The 19,588-nt window shown below is 57.1% G+C and overlaps 2 protein-coding genes across 2 annotated transcripts; both read right to left on the reverse strand.

Annotated features, from left to right (window-relative positions):
• Nucleotides 1-276: 276 nt before the first annotated feature.
• Nucleotides 277-10,900, reverse strand: CDEST_06533 (Putative protein kinase domain, signal transduction response regulator, receiver domain, GAF). The gene is made up of 4 exons (XM_062922692.1): nt 10,226-10,900; nt 3,142-10,144; nt 1,285-3,086; nt 277-1,223 (listed from the first exon to the last, which is right to left on the reverse strand). Exons 1-3 carry the CDS (start codon nt 10,354-10,356, stop codon nt 2,637-2,639), a joined length of 7,584 nt encoding a protein of 2,527 aa, XP_062778743.1. The 5' UTR covers nt 10,357-10,900; the 3' UTR covers nt 277-1,223; nt 1,285-2,636.
• A 2,621-nt stretch (nt 10,901-13,521) lies between these two features.
• On the reverse strand, nt 13,522-15,935 carry CDEST_06534 (Putative amine oxidase, FAD/NAD(P)-binding domain superfamily). The gene is made up of 5 exons (XM_062922693.1): nt 15,671-15,935; nt 15,477-15,546; nt 15,328-15,408; nt 14,918-15,268; nt 13,522-14,859 (listed from the first exon to the last, which is right to left on the reverse strand). The coding sequence occupies exons 1-5, from the start codon at nt 15,679-15,681 to the stop codon at nt 13,843-13,845; spliced, it is 1,530 nt and encodes a 509-aa protein (XP_062778744.1). The 5' UTR covers nt 15,682-15,935; the 3' UTR covers nt 13,522-13,842.
• Between the last annotated feature and the right edge of the window lie 3,653 nt (nt 15,936-19,588).

Below are 19,588 nucleotides of genomic sequence, written 5' to 3' on the forward strand. Positions count from 1 at the left end.
CCATTTGCGTTGCAGGACTTTTTGTTTTGTATTATTTACTGTTTTCACATTGTACTTGCACTAGACCAACTGAAGACCAAGACAACTCAGGCAAGCCCACCAGCGAATAGGGAAAAGCAAAACGGCTCAACAAAGTTTTGGTCCACGGTCCCGCCGTCGTCGTCCAGCCACACGGATGACGGAGCAGAACTTCTCCCTTGGTTGTTATCCCTCTCTTTCCAGACACGGGGAACCCACACCCCCCGGCAAAGCGCCCTTCGTTTCTTTGCTGGCTTGGCAACGTTGCGGCGGCTTCGCTGCCGCAGTCCGCTTGCCACGAGTAAGTCGGGGGTCTCTTGCCTTTCCCAAGGTTTTCCAATCTCTGGTTTCCTATCGTAATATCCCGCGCCCGGTGGGAATTGTTCCGGTGGGCAAGGGCCCCCCTTCTAGCCCTCGCCGTTGATTATGAGGCCATTTGGCGACTCATTCCTGTTTAACTTGATGACGATGGGCGATTCCTTTCAACTACCATGAACCACCTGTATCTGGCTGGCTAGCCCCTCCGCCCCCTTCTCCGTGGCATCCTCACAAGGCTAATCTTGCGATCCATCCGATGAGGGGGAAATCCTTGTCAGGCTGGGCTGCGTCGGACACGGAGCAGCCTAATCAGGCCGTTCCTGGTGCTGTGAGTTATTCTTAGGTGCGTACTGATCGATGCGGCCAGGGGAGTTAGCACCAATGGATATCTGCTCCGACGACGCGCACGAGATCAAGGTGGGAATGGGTTCCAGAACTCGAAGGGGGGAGGGAAAAAAAACGATTTCCACTTTTTCCTTCTTCGTGTTCTTCTATGAGACGCTGTCCCGCCCGGACATGGGGTCCGGAAGATTGACAGACTTGTTTGTGAAGGCTCCCTCCTTGCCCTCCCAATCTGTCCCCGGCCTTCATCGTACCTTTCAAGGGCTGTGCAAGAGATAGAGAACTGCCAAGATGAGGGCAGCAACACACTCATCACCCCGCTCATTCTGGACATCGAGCTGCTGCCGTCTTACTCACATGTACGCACGTACGCGTTCCTGGGATTAAAGCCGGACAGCTGCACATGGGTATGTTGTCCTGGTCCCTCAGCCTCCCACCGTCATGTAAGTAAAATGATGGAAAGGAAGACCGCACCGCCCGACAGACACGGTTGTAATTGTCCCAATCTCACGATCCCGGCCAGGGAACCGATTCTTTTCACTCTTGTATGGACTGCGCTCGCGTTTGGGAATCGAGTCTCGACGTCGACTGACTCACTCTCTCTAGCCCCCAAGCCTCATACCCGAAGACCCATTTCTCACGCAGTTCCCTGTGAAGGCAAGACCGGGACCGAGCCAAGACGGTGGGCTTTTTGACCGAGGAGACCAGAAAAAGTTGTTCGAAAGAGGGCTTCCTGCCCGAGACAAGAATCCTTTTACTCGATCCAAGCAGAGGTAACATGCGACTTCTCATCGGAGGAGAGAGACGAAACCCAAACAATGGTTGGCCATAATCGTACTCTCGTGAGATGTGTGTATATACGGTTCAGCCTTCATAATATCGGTTGGTTGTGGAACCGACTAAGCGCGTGTTCCAGAAGATGTGTGCGTGTGCGTGCGCGTGCGCAACTGTTGTAAGCTCGACTTGAGCAGACGATTTGCAATTCTAGCCTCCGTCTCTCGTCAGTACATGTATCGGTCTCTGTCTCAAACACCTCCTGCACGTCAACAGCACGACCTGCAGCAGGCTGGACTGATTGTACCGCGGGAAGGGAGAGATGGATAGAGGGGGCTTTGGAGGGGGAGAGAGGGAGAGATAGAGAGGGAGGAACAGAGAGGTGATACCAAAGGAGTGTGACAGTCACAGAGTCCCCCCGGCCTGCTGGCCTTTCCTGCGTACGGACGTAGGCTGCATGATTCGCTTTATATCCAGACCCTTGGCAAGACACGACGAGGCAGGCAGGCAACTGCGAAGCACGGGAGATGACCCGTCGATCACTGAGTAGGTAGGTAGGTAACATGTACGTACATCGGAACAAAGGCAACTTGTTTCCTTTCACCAGCTTCACTTTCTTTACTCCCATCGGGAGAGGCCTTATGTGGCTACTGTGATGCTACACTCCTAACAAAGATTCCAAACAATTGCCTGGCAGTTCAGATGCTTTCCGTTCAACTCCCGTTGTTTCCGTCCTTCAGAACAAAGCCAGTCGAGGGTCCTCGCAATAGTGAAACAAATCATCAAGTGTCAGGAAGCCTTTCCTTTTCCTGCTGGGTATAGAGGTCGTCTTGTCCCTACGCCCCTCTATTTCCCTCCCTTCTTCTCTGTGTCGAGTTTCTGCGCCATGCCCAAGTGAGACAACACAGAACATGCTCCCAAACCGACTTTCAGTAAACACGGTATTCACCCCGTTGACCAATCACAATCGCCCGTCTATGTTGGCACAAGCTACACCCTCTCGAACTACTACGCCTCCATTCGGCCCGAAGCTGCTTCTGCTGGCATGGAGGATTTCCCCCCTCTTCTTTCCTTTTTACTTTTTTCTTCTCTGCCTGGGTCGCATCATCGAGCTGTCGTGTTACCCCAGACTCAGACTTAAACGTTCCGACCTTTGAATAGAAAGGGGCGCGGGCTCCAGCGTCTTAACCAGGGAAGATCTTGTCTCTGCTGCTTGACCCTTGCGAGCTCACGCTGTTGCGGTTTGCAGCTTGGTACGGTGGATCCTCCGGTTTGAGGTTCTCATCCGTCGACGAGGTCGTCCCCTGGCGCTGTGGCGCCTTCTTGGTAAGCACCATCCTCGGCTTCTCGGTCGGCAGCGACTCGTTGCTGGTGCGTGTCTTGGTGAGCTTGCGCGACGAACGTTTCTGAGACGGCGCCTGCGACTGTGTCTCGGCTACCAAGCCCAGATCGACAGCAGATCTTGAGTCGCTTGACGCTCGGCTGTGCACCGTGTTGCTGCTGCCCGACGGACGGCTGTATGCCGGGTTCTCCCTTACGGGCAGATGGAAGCTGGCCCCGGCCCCGTTGAGGTCGGTGGTGATATGTGTCGGCGACGTGGAAGCAGAGCGTGCGGCATCGGGAGTCGGAGCGGTCTGGCGGTGACGGTTAGCGTGGGAGCCTCGAAAACCCGACCAGTGTCTCGCTTACGGATACCTGAGGGCTGACGTAGGTGTCCAGCTTCTTCTTCAGCACCTCGGAGCGCACCGGCTTTGCTAGGTAGTCGTTCATGCCCGCCGCCAGACACTTCTCGCGGTCGCCCTGAATGGCCGATGCCGTCATGGCGATGACGAGTATCTTGCGCACGACGTCTATTGGGTCTTTGCGGATCATCTTGGTCGCCTCGTAGCCGTCGAGCACAGGCATCTGCACGTCCATGAGGACCACGTGGTACGGCCGACCATCCCTGGCCTTCTGCCGTAGACCCTCCACAGCCTTCAGGCCGTTCTCGTAGGCGTCGACGGTGGTGTAGCCCAGACGCTGCGCGTACTGGATGGCTATCTTCTGGTTAATGGGGTTGTCTTCCGCGATGCAGATCCTGATTTGGTCCTTGGGGATGGCGGTGAGGTCCAGGAACGGGTTCGGCGACGTGTCGCGCTCGGCGAGGAAGGCGGAGCGCTCGATGGCTGGCGGGGACTTCATCTGCTGCGCGTCGCCGGCAGACACGTCGGACTTGGCCTTGTCAAACGTAACCTTGAACCATGCCGTCGTCCCGACGCCTTCTTGGCTGTCGAGCTGGATCTTGCCCTTCATCATCGTCTCAATGAGAGACTTGCAGATGCTCAGACCAAGACCGCTGCCGCCGTACTTGCGAGCCGTGCTGGTGTCTGCCTGGCTGAACGGCTGGAAGAGCTTGACCAGCTGCTGCTGCGGGATGCCGATGCCCGTATCCTGCACCCTGAACAACAAGGTGGCTTTGTCGTTGGTTTCCGACTCGACGCGGGCGCCGATGGTGATGGATCCATCCTCGGTGAACTTGAGACTGTTGCTAATAAGGTTGCCCAAGACTTGGTGAAGTCTGATGGGGTCACCAAAGATGAGCATGGGAGGTAGGTCGATATCTTGTATAATCTTAACATTCTTCTGCTTTGTCTTTTGCCGGTTGCTGTACGACACCGCGCGCACAACCTCGCGTACCATCTCTTCGGGGTTGAAGGCGATGACGTAGAGTTTCATCTTGTCGGCCTCCATTCTGGAAAAGTCGAGTATGTCGTTGATGACGGTCAGCAGCAGCTCCGCAGACACCTTGATATTGTCCGCCATCTCCTGCTGGTCCTTGTCCAGGTCGCTGTCCTTGAGCAGCTCCGAGTTTCCTATGACGCCGTTGAGAGGCGTGCGCAGCTCGTGGGAGACGTTGGCGAGGAAGATGGACTTGGCCTTGGCAGCCTCCTCGGCCAGCTTGACGTTGCGCTTGGCCTCGGCCTCGGCGTGTTTGGCCTTGGTCTCTGCCTCGAGAGCCTTAGCCAAGGCACGCTTCTGCAGGGCGACCATGGACACGTTCTCTGCCGAGACCTTTTCGACGGCTTTCATGGCCAGGGCATTGGAGTAACTGATGCCGATCTGGTTCACCAGCAGCTGCAGGACGGAGACGTTGCGGTCGGTGAAGGAGCCCGGCTCGCCCTCGAGGTACAAGACACCGAGGAGCGGCTTGGACCCGTGGCAGATGGGGATGGCGATGATGGCCTTGCTGAGGACGTTCCGCTGCAGCCAGGCCTCGCTCACGTTGCCGAACCGCTCATCGCTAACGATGTCGGGGATGAAGACTGCTTCTCGGAAACGGGTGCAATAGAGTATGACGTTTTCGGCGACGAGTGAGGTGCCAGCCAGAGGCAGGCCTGGGATGTGCGCCGACGCGCCCCTTTCCGGGTCGCCGCTGGCGGCGAGGCTCCAGCCAGACTCGTCCGAGTCTTGGACGACGATGGCGGCGAGCGTAGCTGAGCCGCCGCAGGTTTGAAGGATGACGTCGCACATGGTCTTGAGCAACTCGTCGACCCGGAGGACGCCAGAGATGACCTGAGACGAGAGCAGGATCGCGTGCAAATCGATCATATCGAGTGCAGGCAGACCTACTCCGGGTTCGTTGTGCTCGTGCATTGAGCCGCGCCACGCACCGATCCGCTCGCCCTTAATGTCGGCGATGGCGGTGTGGTTGGGCTGCTGGAGCCCATCTGGGCCTTCCTCGCCCTCGACGGCGCGGTAGTCGACCGTGCCGCTGTCGCCGGCGAAGTCGGTCTGCACGGCGGCGTCCGTCGTCCTGGGATTTCGTGCCGGACTGTGAAGCAGGACAGCGTGCTCCTCCTCGAGACGGTCGGCGACGGCGACGGCCCCGAACTGGCGGTAGAACGCAATGGCATCCCTGAGCGCAGAGCGAGCCAACCTTCGGGCCTTGCGTCTGACGAGCGTGCCCGCCATCAGCGTATTGCCCAGCGCCGCCTCGAACAGGTAGTTGTGCTCCTCAGCGTTATCAAGAGCCTCTTCGTAGAGCTTGACGGCGCAGCCATAATCGCCCGTCAATTCCGCCGTTTGCGCCTCGAGGATCCTGGACCACGACATGTAGTTAACCTCTGTGTAGACCTCCCACTCTTTGATCCTCTTGGTCAGCTCGCGGAGCATGTGCAGAGTGTCCTCCGTTTCGTCGGTCAGACTGCCGGGGTCTAGCCTGGGGTCGTTGAGCTTGCGGACCATGCTCCCCGCGAGTGCAAGGCCGTAGAAAAACATGACCAGCCTGCTGTTGCGGGCGGACCACAGGTTTTGGATAGCTTCGTAGCACGCCTGGCCAATCTCGATGGCGCGGTCGTAGTGCCCATAGATGAACAGGGGCACAATCTCGATGCTCTCGTACCAGAGAACCGATCGGTTGCCGTTCTGCGTGTTGGCCCTCAGCCACGACTTGTAATTAACCGAGCTGTGCTGCTCGTCGGTCATGACCTCGAGTGACTCGGTGGTGCGCGTCTTCCCCTGCAGGGCACGGCACGCCTGTCGGATCGAGATGAGAAGGGTGCCCCCCCGCGTGTCTTGCTGCCAGTTGGGTATCTCTTCGCAGCCGTACCGGCAGAAGGCTTCCAAGTCGGAGCAGTTCTCGCTGGCAAAAAACTTCAGCTGCGCCGCCAGTCCAAAGCTCAGGATCGAGGAAATCCTATCGCCGGCTGCTGCTGCGTAGTCGACCGAGCCCTCCAGATGGCTCAGCGCCACGGCCACAGGGATCTGGACGTGCCCGATAAAGTTGGCGTACAGCATGTAGCCCCTGGCCATGGAGAAGGGATCGCGGTACCGGTCAAGCAGCTCGATGCAGACATTGCCCACCTCGACGGCGAAGCTAACCATGTTGAACCGGGCCAGGGCAATCAGACCGAGGTGGAGGAACGCCATTCCCGACTGCGGGAAGGCGCCGCGAGTGAGATGCAGGTCGAGCATGACGAGAGAGAGGTGGTAGAAGCGTAGATAGTCGCTCCACCACGCGGCGCTGACCGTCTCGGCAAGTACTGCGCCGACTGACGGCAGGCCGGGATCTTGTGACTGTGGCGGGTTCATGAGCTCGTTCTTGTCCATGCTTTGTATCCTCACAGACATCTTCTCGAACTGGTCGTCGCACTTCTCGAACGTCGGGTTATCGTCGAATTCCACGTCCAGTGCATGCAGGCACTCCTTGAGGGAGGCGAGAGCTCCCTTGGCGTTGCCGCTCTGCGCGAGGGTTCTAGACTGCAGAACGTAGGCAGGCGCCTTGTCGAGAGGTGTGCGGGCACACTGGAAGACGTTCTCTAGCAGGGCGTTGGCTGCCACATGGTTGCCCATGTAGAGGTAGCATTCGGCAGCTCGCAAATGCAGCTGCATGGTCTCGTCATAGGAGACGTCCTCAAGCTCGTCGTCCCAGGGGTCGGGCTGGAGGAGTGCAACCGCTGTGCTATATAGTTTGGAGGCAGTTGGACGAGCACAGTTCTCGACGGCCGCCTGCGCGGACTCGAAGAGCAGTTTGCGGTACGACTGACGCCTGGGGACGCGCTTCTTGATAATGTCGACAGACTCGCAGATGTGCGAGGCCGTGTTGTCCTTGGCCCTAGGGTCTGCCGAATAATACTTCAACAGAGTCTGGGCAATGACAAAGTGCATCTTGCGAGCGTTGCACTCCTTCAACGCCGCCGATGCCTGTATAAATCTGTCGTGGGCAAAACGGAACCTGTCGTCCGTCTCGCTGGGGACGATGATGTAGGCCTGCACGGCCGCTTGCAGCCCGTCAATCGCCTCCTGCTGGGAATACCGCGCATGGTATTGTTCGTTGCCCGCCCCTCGACACATGGTTTCGTTCTCGTCTTCGTCATCGTACTGGAACTCGCCGCTCATGAGCCGGGAGATGAGCTCGAAAGAAAAGGAGGACCCCAACAGGGCAGCCCAGGCGAGTATTGCCCTGGACGCGGGCGGCAGCTCGTTCAACCTGCGGGTGATGAAGCCGGTGTCGAGTATGTCGTAGTCGCTCGCGCCCTTGAAGTGCTCAAACAGTCTGTCGAGGTCAAAGTGCCAGTTGCTGTCCCTGTAGTCGTACCAGATGCACTTTTTCCTATAGCACGCACTGAGCATTTCGCGCATGTAGAATGGGTTGCCTGCTGTTTTTGACTGTATGACGAGCGCCAGAGGGAGAACCTCCTCCTTGGGTCTGCACAGCGTCGTCGCCACATATTGGATGATGTCGTCCTCGCCTAGAGGGGACAGCTTGATGCGGGTGACGACTGGGCCGCCCGATCGCGGGAATTCTGCCGTTTCGTTAGCACGCAGCGCCGTCTTCGAAGGGCAGCGGGCTTGCTCACCTTCGGATTCGGGGGCTTGAATGATAGACTGGACCCGCTCGGGGGACAGCTCCTCTGGCCGGTAGGTGATGATGACAACCATCTTCATCCGCGCCCCAATGATCTGAGTAATCAGCTCCATCGACTCGTCGTCGGCAAAATGAAGGTCGTCCAGCACGAAGCAGATGAATTTGTGGGACGTGAACATGCGCAGCACATCGAGAAACGTGTTCATCAGACGCATCGTCTTGGTCGCGCCGCCCGCTCGCAGGAAGTCCTGGGATGCCTGGGATGATATGACGGCGGGCTTGGTCAGGCGCCCAGGGGAGCTTCCTGGGGACGAACCGCGTCTCTTGAGACCGGCCCTGATATTGCGAGTCTGGGTCACGCTTTGCGTGATGGAGACGGATCGGGGGACGGAGGTGTCGAGGGCGCCGATGAGGAAGTCGGGAAGCCCGAGAACCTTATGGAGCGTCGGCCACACAGGACGGACATACTGCTTCAGGGCCTGGTGAAACTGCGTGTCCGTATTGCGCTCGCCAAAGACCTGCTTGAAGAGGGACGACAGCAGCTTAAGCAGCGGCCCGAAAGCAGTCCGGCGAGCCGTATCGAACTTGGCCGTGGCGCAGTAGCCTCTTCGCCTGGCCTCGGCGAGAACGGACTGGTAGAGGCAGCTCTTCCCGAGGCCGCCCGCCCCCTCTACGAGGACGATCTCGCAATGCCCGCGCCTCCGGAACTTGGCCGAGCCGAGCTGGCGGGACAGGCTCGAGGACGATGACTCAACGGCACTGAGCCGGTTGCTATCCGTGGGCGTGCCGATGCCGTCGGCGAGGCTCCGCGTCTCGATGGACACTGACTGGTGCCTCTCCCACTGTCTCTCCCACGGTCTCGTCATGCGCCCGAACGGCCCCGAGTTGGACGAGGCGATGGTGTCACCCGATATTGTCTGGGTGTCGGACAAGACGGACGGCACAAAGCTAGCCCTCGACTGCCTAGGATCAGAGGAGGTAGTATGCGTGAAGGAGCCGCTACGGCGGGTGGTGCCCTCCGCGGAGCTCGCGCCCTCGCTCGACAGGTCGCCACAGTCGGGGAGCTCGACCGAGAGTTGCGAACCGTCCGAGAAACGGTTGTTTGTCGACCTTTGATTCATCGAGTGGCTCTTGGCAACCCGCTCGATCACTCTAACGAGGTCTGCCCTTTCCTTCTGCCGACCGATCATCATGCTGGGCAGTATGAAAAAGGATGAGATGTCCTTTTCGCCGATCTTCCACTCCTTCAACGCCAACCAGTCGCCGTCAGTCAGAAACTGCTGCACCTTGAGCAGGTCGTGCTTGAGGCCGCTAGCCGAGTGGTATCGATCTGCGACGGTCTTCGCCGTGCACTTTTGTATGATGCGGCCGATCACGTCGGGTATGTCGAGCCGGACCTGCGACAGGTTAGGAATCCTCCGGCCGAGAACGCCCTGCACGATGTCTAGTGGTGTCTCGCCCTCGAACACGGGCTGCTGCGTGAGCAGTGTCCAGAATACCACGCCCAGCGAGTAAATGTCGGTCCGGCTGTCAGGTTCCGCTGGCATGCGCCCCGTCTGCTCGGGGCTGATGTAGAGGAGCTTGTTCTTCGCACCCAGCTCCTTAGACAAGCTCGACCACGACGTACTCGATAGGCCACCCTCGAACGACCTTGTCCCAGTACCGAAGTTGATCAGCTTGACCGAGTTGGTCTCGATGTTGAAGTGGAAGGCGTCCGGGCGGATCTCTCCATGCGTTATTACCTGGCCGTAGTGAAGTATCTCAAGACACTGGCTTGCACCGATGGCGAAGTCGAGGAAGTATTGCAGGTCTATCGGGGGCTGCAGGCGGAATTTGGTCCTTCGATACGCCTCATAACGGTCGTCTACCTTTCTCGCCTTATAGAACGCCGGCCCCATGTCCATCAGGTCGAACAGGTAATTCTGGCCAGGATGCTGGTATATTGCGACGACGATGGACCCGCGGTCGCCCGGGTGGGGGGCGAGGCGGATAAGGTCGAGCGGCTTGACAATGTGGTGCCCTTGGGGATCGGCCGTGGCAAACAGGTTCTTGGCTATGTGAAAAGCCCTCTCTTCGCGGAGCACATGGTAGGAGACGCGGGCTACCACGGGCTCCTCTACGTATGATATCTCAGCGGCGCCGGAGGGGTTTATGGGGGGCGAGGCGGCCGAGAAGTCGCTGCTGGCATCGCTGGGCAGGCCTGAGTGAAGGCTCGAAGAGCTTGCATGTTCGGAGGGCGACGGTCGGCCGGACTGTAGCCTTGCGGCCGAGCCGGGGCTCGAGGCGGGGTGGGACGAAGAGGACGACGGTGGGAAGGGCGACACAAATCTGGTGCCGCATACGTGCCTGCGGATCACATGTTAGACGGGGCATCAGGGAGGGAGGAGGCCAACAGAGGTCGTTCAGGTAGCTGCAGGAGGAACACACCAGATGTCGTAGGATGTATGGAAGGGGAGCCTGGACTCGTCCCAGGTGTAACCGGCGATCTGGCGGAGGCGCTCAAACAGGCGTGACGGAGGGTCGAAGTGGTCTTCCGACCCGATGGCAGTGCCGTCCATTGTCGGTGTCGGTCATATGCGCAAGCCTAAGCTTGAACGCCGGGTGTTGGTTTCAGTGGGGGTGGTGTAAGATGAAAGGGGTTGTTTGTCGGCTTTTCGATAGAGTCGTCGTCGTCGCTGTCGTCGTCGGTGGCGTCGTCGTCGTCGCGAGAAAGGAGTGGGGGGAGGGGCGACAAAGGTCAAGTCGGAACGGTCAGCTAGGCACTCCTGTCCATGTCATGTTCTGATGAGAAGCCCGAGGCGTAGAGTTGGTAGGTATGAGGACGGAACTGGTTGTATGAAAGGTTGTATGATTTTGTATCGCGGGTGGTGTAAGATACTAATTATGCAATGTGCTACAATGGCCAAGTATGCGCGCGCGCGCGATCGAAAGAGACACTGGTGGGCTGTCAGACTTGCGATGGATGCAGCGGGAAACGGCGCCGGGCTCTCTAAGGACATCGATTTGACAGAGAGAAGAAGAAAAAGGCACGTAAAGACGATGCGTCCGAGACGACGTTGTCGGGCGAGATGGGCAGACCAAGTGTGGGCAGCTATCGTCGGTGGTCAGGCAGGAAGTTGAGGTGCCCCGTTGAACCTCGCTCACGTCTCCCACCTTTTCCTTGGCGCTTGCTTTGCCTCTGGGTCCCAGTGGCACGGCAGCAGCGCAGGGTGAAAAGCCAGCGGGCGAGGGCACGCTGAAGCAAGTAGGTACCTTAGCAAAAAGGTGTGGAGCACGTACAGGACCTCCCTCGAAGCCCAGCAAGGAGTGACTAAGGTACCGGCCTACCTAAGCTACCTACCTACCTACCTACATGCCTTGTGCCTCAGTAAGCGACTCTCCCAGCTTGCCCGCCCTGGGTGCCGAATCTTTTACCAGGTCACCGCGATGCAGTCATCTTGCGCGTGCTTCTTCCCCGGTCTGAGAGAGCACCCGTAGGGCCCGGGATCGTGCTGGGGCGTATTGGTTTCTCTGCGCGAACTCCAATTCAGGGCAAACTGGCCATGGTACACATTGGAAACGACATCTCGGGAGAAGAGGAGAAAACCGAAAAATATCAATACAGAAGCAGTCAAACGGGCTGGAACGGGTTCCGCATCCCCCTCCCCACTTGGCGGACTGCGCGCCCAGAGAGTCCCCCTGCCTCAGCGCTTCGGACAGTCAAACGTTGGCGTCTGTGTTTAATACAAACGGGGCCACAGTGACATCTCCACGCCTCTCCCCTGGCATCCTTTGTCTCTGTGTTTCCGTCTAGAGCTCTGGGCTCTTGCCTGGTCATCGGTGGTCAGGGTATTTACACTGTATATGAATGACTCTGTGGCGCTGGTTGCATCAAAACTCTGCGTTTGTACTATTAAAACAAAACAAGATAAAGAACCCAAGACGATGGACAAATGCCAATCTAACCCCTTGTCACAGCGGTGGAGAGGGAAACAGTAGACTATCTATCCACTTATTTCGGGGCTCTAGGCCCTTGGTTGTGGGTGTAAGTCCAGCCGTCATCGCCATTCTCTCCTATACCTACCTAGGTACCCAGGCAGGTAGAGGTAGCTACCATGACCAGACCCGACACGCCAATCATCAGCAAATGGGTGGCCTGGCGAATTTCAGTTGGTTGCGACTAACAAGGGAGAAGAAGAGGAAAAAGGAGGGGGAATAAGATCAGAAAGGCAACCAGCCTCAGTGTCTCGGCTCGCCGACTCGAATACCAATCTCCATCATCGGAGCTGTCAAGGGCAGCGCCCAGCCAGGACTCAGGGGGGTGATCTAGCCCAGATCATGTTGCTTGCTTGTCCCTCGTGCCAAGCCTGCTCACCAGTAACAGCCCAATGTGTGAATGACTTCTCCCGCCTCGCCCACCCACACGATATCAACGTTGTGGCTCCCGGTGTGGGCTGCTGCTATCAACATTTTACCGGCGGCGTTGCGTCTCCCCATTGGAATAGGGAAAAGTGGATTGGAGAAAACTGCAGAAACTTTCCCACCGTCGTCTTGTCTCGTTCGTTGCACAACCTGATCCGCGTCCTTTGTTCCCTTTTTTGTCCACGCTGTTTCTGCCGGCCCCCATCTTATCCTCGTCACCCAGGAATTTCCGGCTTTTCCCCAAGTCCTGGCTCCCAAGAAGACCGTCAACCCGTTGACCGCTCATGTCTCAACCTGCCCATCAGAGAAACTTGAGACCGCCGCTCCTGGTTTTCGCCTACACACAGTGTGCTTGGCCGCCAGGAGGTTGTACATCGGTCATCCCAGAATGCCATACCAAACCCCAAACAGGGGTGAGCACGACAATAAGACGCCGTCTCTCGCTAGCAACAAGCCCCTCCGCACTCCGCCTGGCCATTTCGCCGCGACTCATTCCTTCCGACGACCCCTTGCCCTCTTCAACTTCTTGCCAGTTCCGAATCGAGTCCCCCAGGGCCATGGAAGTGCCTAGAGGAACACTAGATGGAAGATTCAGTCTTACAATTTGATGCGAAACCTGCCACGTGACTCAATCGCGGCACAACAACAATAACAACAGCAACACCCCCGATGCTGGCCAACTCCTGAGTGTCCTGTCACAAGCTGCACTAGAGTTCAAGGCGACAATTTGGGATCAAAGAATCTGATGTCATTGACGCACAGCCCTCAACCCGTGTCAACAACCCCCGCCAATACTTGCTCGGCCTTGATTTGTTTTGCCCTTCCCCAATTCCCTTTGGCGTAGTAGGTTCACAATCCCGTGTCTTTCGTCCAATGTTTGCGACCTTTCTACTCGTGTACATACCACGTCACGGGTATTACAAGTCCCATTATGAGACTGCACCAGTTTCCAGGCTAGCGCATAACCCTGGCAGGGGCCGCTTCTGTCAGGCACTGAGGTCGCGCCGGAACGGATATGAGCTTCGTATTGCCTCGTGATGGCGGCTCATTCCTTGCTACTTTCGAGGAGCCTCATTGCCTTGTTCGGGCGAGGAAACAAACAATTAGGGACTTGCCTCTTGGTAAGGGCAGGGATGCAGATTCAACGGGAGGTACTGAATGAGACGCTAGTGAACGGCCCGCATTCGTCAGTGACTTACTTGGGTAGGTAGGTATCGTTACCGGCTGCCCGACTGTATCATCCGCGGACCGAGCTAGGTATGCAAGTAGGTCTGAGGGGTCGCAGCGTCATCACAATCAACTCGTTGCGACGAGAAGAAAAGGTTGTGCCAAAGGTCAATATCTATAACTCTATATGGGTATCCCTTCTTAAAGGGCCCGTCGGCCCCCACGCCTGCAGCTGCGCACGACTCTTCAACATCATCGTGGGTATGGCGCACCGAAGTAATTTCCCCCCAATTCAACAACGTAAAACTCCCAGGTATTCTTATATGCTTAGCCAAAGCTTCCTCTTTTTGCCAGAGCTGGCCTCTTCCCATTGGTCATGCTCATGCTTTTATGCCGTGTAGCAAAAAGACGGAAAAAAAATCAATGCAGGTTTTTTTTTGTGTAGTTTGTTTGCTTCCTCCCATCATGCCGCAAGCTTACTTGCTGTGCGAGGGCAGGGCACCAAAGGCAAATGTCTGGGCCAGGCGGCGCTCCTCGTTCTTGCGGCTGTTGACGAAGTCGGGGTAGTTGAGCGTGAGCTCGACGGCGCCGTTGACAATGTTGTCCGCAGCCTCGACACCGAGCATGAACGAGTGGTCCTGGTTGCCAACCTCGTATCTCCAGCTGCCAAAGCGGCCACGGGAGTAGATGCCCTGGTCGAGAAGCTTGGGGAGGAGGTCCTTGAGGACACCCTCTCTCTCGAGTGAGGGAGTCGGGTAGCCGTGGTTGAAGCGGCGGTGGTAGGTGGAGACGATCTCGTCCTCGGGCTTGATCATCTCGGTGTTGATGAGGCCTTGAATACACTGCTCAAGGATTTTCTCCTGATCAACAGGCTTCATCGAGGATTCGGAGACCTCGAGCATGATGGACCAGTAGGGGCCTTCCTGGGCCTCGGTCGACGCGGCCTTCTGGCCATTGGCCAAGTACAGCGTGGGCAGCTTCTTGCCGGCCTCGGGCTGGTTGTGAGGGGAGTAGTTAGAGAAGATGGTAGCGCGGTAGAAGGGGCAGTTGTCCTCCGGGAAGTACAGCCAGCACTTGTCACCGATGCGTTCAGGACGCTCGCCGCGGATACCGACACCGATGACATGGGTCGACGAGTAGAACAGGCCCTTGGACAGGCTGACGAGCTCTTGGTTGCCCATGCGCTCGACGAGCTGGTCGACGTTCATCGTCGAGATGAGCTTGCCGTACTGGACGGTGGTACCGTCGGCGAGGGTGACGACCTTTTTGTCGGCGTCAACCTTCTCGACGGTGCCCTTTTGGCCGTAGCGCGTCTTCTCCTTGGGGAGGGTGTTGGCGACAGCGATCCAAATACCACCGGTTCCGTCGCGGGCGGGGAACTTGAAGGTAGCGTTGGGGCCCCAGTTACCGGCGACCTTGTTCAAGACGACGTTCTCGGTGACGAGCTTCAGGTTGGGGGCGGCGACACGCTCTCCGAGCCACTGGCACTGCATCTTCAGGGGGTATTAGTCTTCGCTGCTATGCAGGGAGGGGGAAGGGGTTGTTGTTTACCTTGGTCGTGGGGACAGCCCAAACCTTGTAGTTGTAAGGGCGCATGAAGATGTCGGCAACACCCTCACCACAGTTACGCAGAATCCACTCGTCAAAGTCCTTGGGCTTGGTGTTTGCGACGCGGCACTCGAGGGCAGCGTCGATGAGGCCATTCATGCACTTGACCTGGTCCTCCTTGGGCAACATGGAGATGTTGTTCTGGAAGGGGTAGGGGACCCAGAGGCCCTTGTAGCGGACGTAAGAGATGCGCTGATGAGTGAACCAGTCATCCTCCTTGGGGAGCGCCTCTTCGATGCAGTCGTCGAAGTATTTGTAGTGGGAGAAGATGACGTGGCCGCCGACATCGTAGAGCTGTCAGGTGTTCTGTTAGAAAGACTCGAGACGGCGTGCGAGGAAAGCGGTAGACTTACGAAGCCCTCGGGAGTAGTGTCGGTGCCGGCAAGACCACCAGCCTTCTCGGCGGAATCGACAAGCAGCCATGAGGGGCCGTTCTGTGGTGGCAATTAGCATTGGATGCCAGACGGAGGGGGTTGGCCATGATCTAGCGATGGAGACATACAATCTGGTTCAGGCGCTTCGCAGCACCAAGACCGGTCGGGCCAGCGCCGATAACCAATACATCAACCTTACTGGTGAAAAAGACAAGTCAGGGAGGGAATTCTTTAACGGCAAATATGCCTGAATACCAGGCCAATGCAAAGTAGTAGCTCAGGAATGGGCGCAATGGGAGCCGGCGCGGGGAGATATACTCACATGTCAGCCATGGTGGGGGATGTGTAGTTCGTGTAGGAAGTGGCTATGATGCGCAAGTCTAGCGGTAGGTAGACAAGAGAAGGAGCGTCCTAACAGGAGGATCCGATGAGCAAGGGAAAGGATCACGGGTTCGTGAAGCAAAAGTTGAACCTGGGAAAGGAGAAGGGAGAAAGCGAGGGAAGTTTTGGCAGCAAAGGAATGTGAAAGAGGAAGGAGAGAAAACTCGCGCAATGGTGGCTGCCGTGGCCGTTGCTGTAGATATGGGTTTCTGGTCTCGACGGGTTCCAAATAAAAAGGGGACACTCTGACATTGACTGGCAGGCAGACCGGACTCTGGCCAACAGCTGGTGGTGGTAGTGGTAGTGGTGCTGGTGCTGGTGCTGGTGCTGGTGCTACCACCTGCTTGCTGCGGCTGCTGCTCTTGCTCCTGGGTCCTTGGTCTTGCCTCCTTCTCCTCCCGCACCGCAACTGTGATGGAGGGGCCAAGATTATTATTTGGGACAAGGGGTTCAGCGGGGCCCCCTGGTCGGTGGTCATGAAGCTCACTTTCAATGCTGCAGGCACGTACCGCTACTTTTACTGCCGAGTACCAAGTTGCTCCGTCCACTAACGCACGCCCCACATTTTGAGATATCGCACATGGAACATGAGCAGTACACTTCGAGGTGGTGGCTTTCTGGCTCAGTGGCTGCTCATCTCTGCTGCAGGTTCTTCCAAGGGGCACAGGGTATGGGTGTGGTGTGGTGTGGTGTGGTGTCGATGTGTATGCACACGGCGGCGTCCCGAATACTGCAGAAGTACAGACGGAGTCCCTTGCCGTAGCCAAACTGGTGATAGAATGTGTACTTTATCTGCCGCTAACGGATACCTCTACCTCGTCTTCACCATAACTGCAGATAGCGTAGCCACGTGTGCACTTTCAAACGTCCCCTTCGTTGAGACCTATCATTTTGGCACTTAAGACAAGCAAGTCCTTATATAATACAAAAGCTCCTAGCCCTCGTTCCATCGTTCGAAAACATTTTTAAACGACCTATGTCTCGACAGATAGCAGCCCATTGCCAACTCTCGTTACGCCTTGGACTAGACTGCAAAAGACATCCGGAACGGCAACTCGACGGACGGACGGACGGACGGCAGGCAGCGAACCGCAACCCTAGGCCGCGCCGTCGTGCACTGCGATGCGGCTTGTCCCCCATCCCTCTCTGGACTCTCTCTCACTCCTTATGGAGCATGAAGAAAGACGTGGCCGTTTGTACGACTGCAGGGGGTGGCCGATGGGTGCCAATGTTACAGCCACAACAGTGGAGTGCTAGAAGCTTGTCCACAGTCCAGAGACAGCCATACTTCAGTCTCGAATATTCGTAGCGGCACTGGGCAAGAGTGTCGGCCCTGCGACCCACGGCTGGTTACAGAGTCCAGACAGGGCTTGTGATTGGCCTCCTTCGGCTGACGGATTTCCGAGACTGAAGCAGACAGGCGACGGAGTTTCTGACGCCCGTTGGATCAACTTGGTTGAACCACAAAGTTGAAGCGGCATCGGTGGTGAGTACCTTCACTATACATGAGGTGGTGCCTGAGGTGAAGAGCCGCCATGATGCTCGAGTTGGGATCACTGGGATGAAGGAGATACGGGCCTTTCCCCCCCTCACCTGGGTCTAGTCTGGCCTGTTGAGTCGTTCTATCCACAGCCCTTTTGTGTGCGGTCTGGAAACCGGGAAATGGAGAGAGCTGTGGAGAGAGGCAATCCCAATCCGCCTTCGCTTCCCCAAGCACTCGAGGACACGTTCCCTACATGCCCGGTTTTTACTTCCCCTCATGGTGCAAGCGTGTCCGTCAACCACGTACGCACGCACACACACCCGTCAACCCGTCCCAGCCCACTAGAAGTAGTAGTGTAGGGGTGAGTGGTTGAGAAAGAACGTGAAGCGGCCCACCGTTCACAGTCCAAGGTCCACAGACCCCTCCATCAGGGAGACCACCTACCAGATCCTCATCATCATCATCATCATCGGCGGTGGCGGCGGAAACAGGCAGATATAATGTCCTTGTCACTCAAAACGTTGACTATCGCAACGATGCAGATCGTCTATGGTATGATATTAAACAATATACGGACACAGGGAAGAGGCCACAAGCGTTTCGACCCCAATCTGAGTGAACGGATACCAGGGAGGGTCGGAAACACCCTCACAAGCTGCTCCTCATTATGATTGATGAATTCCCAATCTTCCAATCTACCTTTGATGCGCCGTCACGCCGCACCCACCACCCTCTGCATCCCGACCCTGACGGTGACAGACCGCCAAGACGATACGCTCGTTGACCGCCTCCTGTCGGGGATACAGTCCCTTGGTCAATCCTGCATGCACGGCTGCGAAAGGAAAGGAAAGAATCAACACGGCCATAACAAGGTCCCTTGCCTTGACCTTCAAAGCAGGCCTTCCGAGTGGCCAATTCACCTCGGGTATCAGAGTAACTCTGCTGTGTTATCCAATCATCACGCTGTTGGTGCTGCCCTGTCCCGACCACGCAGATCCTCGAGGCTCCTGGACCTCACGACCCTATTCCGACCCAAAACGTGCTCTTAGGAGAGGATAGATGGCCTTACCCTCTTTGCACCTTGACCAGGCATCATCGCAGTGCGCGGCGTCTTTGTCGTCCCGAGTTCTGACGTGCCAATACCGCCGCTACTGTCCATGAGTGGATTCTGGACGTGGCTTGCGCTAAGAGTTCTCACACTTTCGAGTCAATTCCGCCGACAATCTGTGTCTTCACACGTTATTTTCGTCTCCATTTCCTAGTCAGGCAGCTGTTGCCTGTCATCTTGCTCAATTTTGTCCTGTCATTATCGGCGTGTGCGTCTGTGTGTCGGCCGCTGCCGCTGCCGCTCCCGCCATCGATTGTCACATTGGCATTGGCAGATGGCCCAAGAAGAATGTCTTTCTTTGTCTTGGCTAGAATGGCCACAACTCACGAGGCAGATATCCTACTTCTCTGCTTTGCATGCTCCGCCGAGTCCTTGGTGCCACGGAGTCTAGGGCGCCCGCCTTCAAGGTTGCAACAGCCCCAGGCCAACTTGCGATGCCCCCGACGACAGAACCCTGCCCGGTGTAATTTCATAAGATGAACGTGATCCCACCCCCGCTGGCATGCTGCAGCTCGCCATAATCCATCATGCGGGCAAACCTTTGAGTATGTTGTTTCGACGGTAACGAGGTTGTACAATTTAACCAAGGCTTGTTATACGTAGCCGTTTCGACTGAGACCCAGTCGCTGTTCCCCGAGTCGAGTACGCACTATTCTGGAGTTGCCGACGAAGACACAGAGCCAAAACGCGCCGTCTGTCGAGTTTGGACCCCAGATCATGTGCCGACGCTGGCGCGCCGCAAACCAATTGCCTTTTGCGCCAGCCCAGACGGGCCAGAAGAGGATGCTAGCAGGTTTGTGATTCGGCGGCTCATCGCCTCTACCCGCAGGATGGGGCTCCAGTCGTTTGCTTGTAAAAGCCCATGTCCTCCCATCTGCTCATTATCATCGACGTCGAGCGTCGCCAATCACGATGGGGACAGGGATATCGTTGGCTGCCGTGCTTGTGCGAGGTGGTCTGCAACTCGCCTCCCAGCCAGCGATCGCCGCTCGAGAAATTGAAGGCAGCCTTTCTTGTTCCTCTGCTCGGCCCTCGTTCATTGCCCCTCCCCCAACGAGGACAACGAGCTTGTTCATTGTTGCGATGGGGGAGCAGGGCGCAAGGGGGCCAGGTGCCGCCGTTTGGACATCTCTGCAATCTGGGAAATCTTGCCGTCGCTGGTCCTCCTGATCCGTTGTCGTCACCGCTGGGTCCGGGCTGGACTGCTGATGGAGCACTCCGAGTTAATTTCGATCCGTCGGTAGTTGTCACAAACAGACGCCGTTCTG

This window comes from Colletotrichum destructivum, chromosome 4, assembly GCF_034447905.1.
Source record: "Colletotrichum destructivum chromosome 4, complete sequence".
Lineage (NCBI taxonomy): Eukaryota > Fungi > Ascomycota > Sordariomycetes > Glomerellales > Glomerellaceae > Colletotrichum > Colletotrichum destructivum.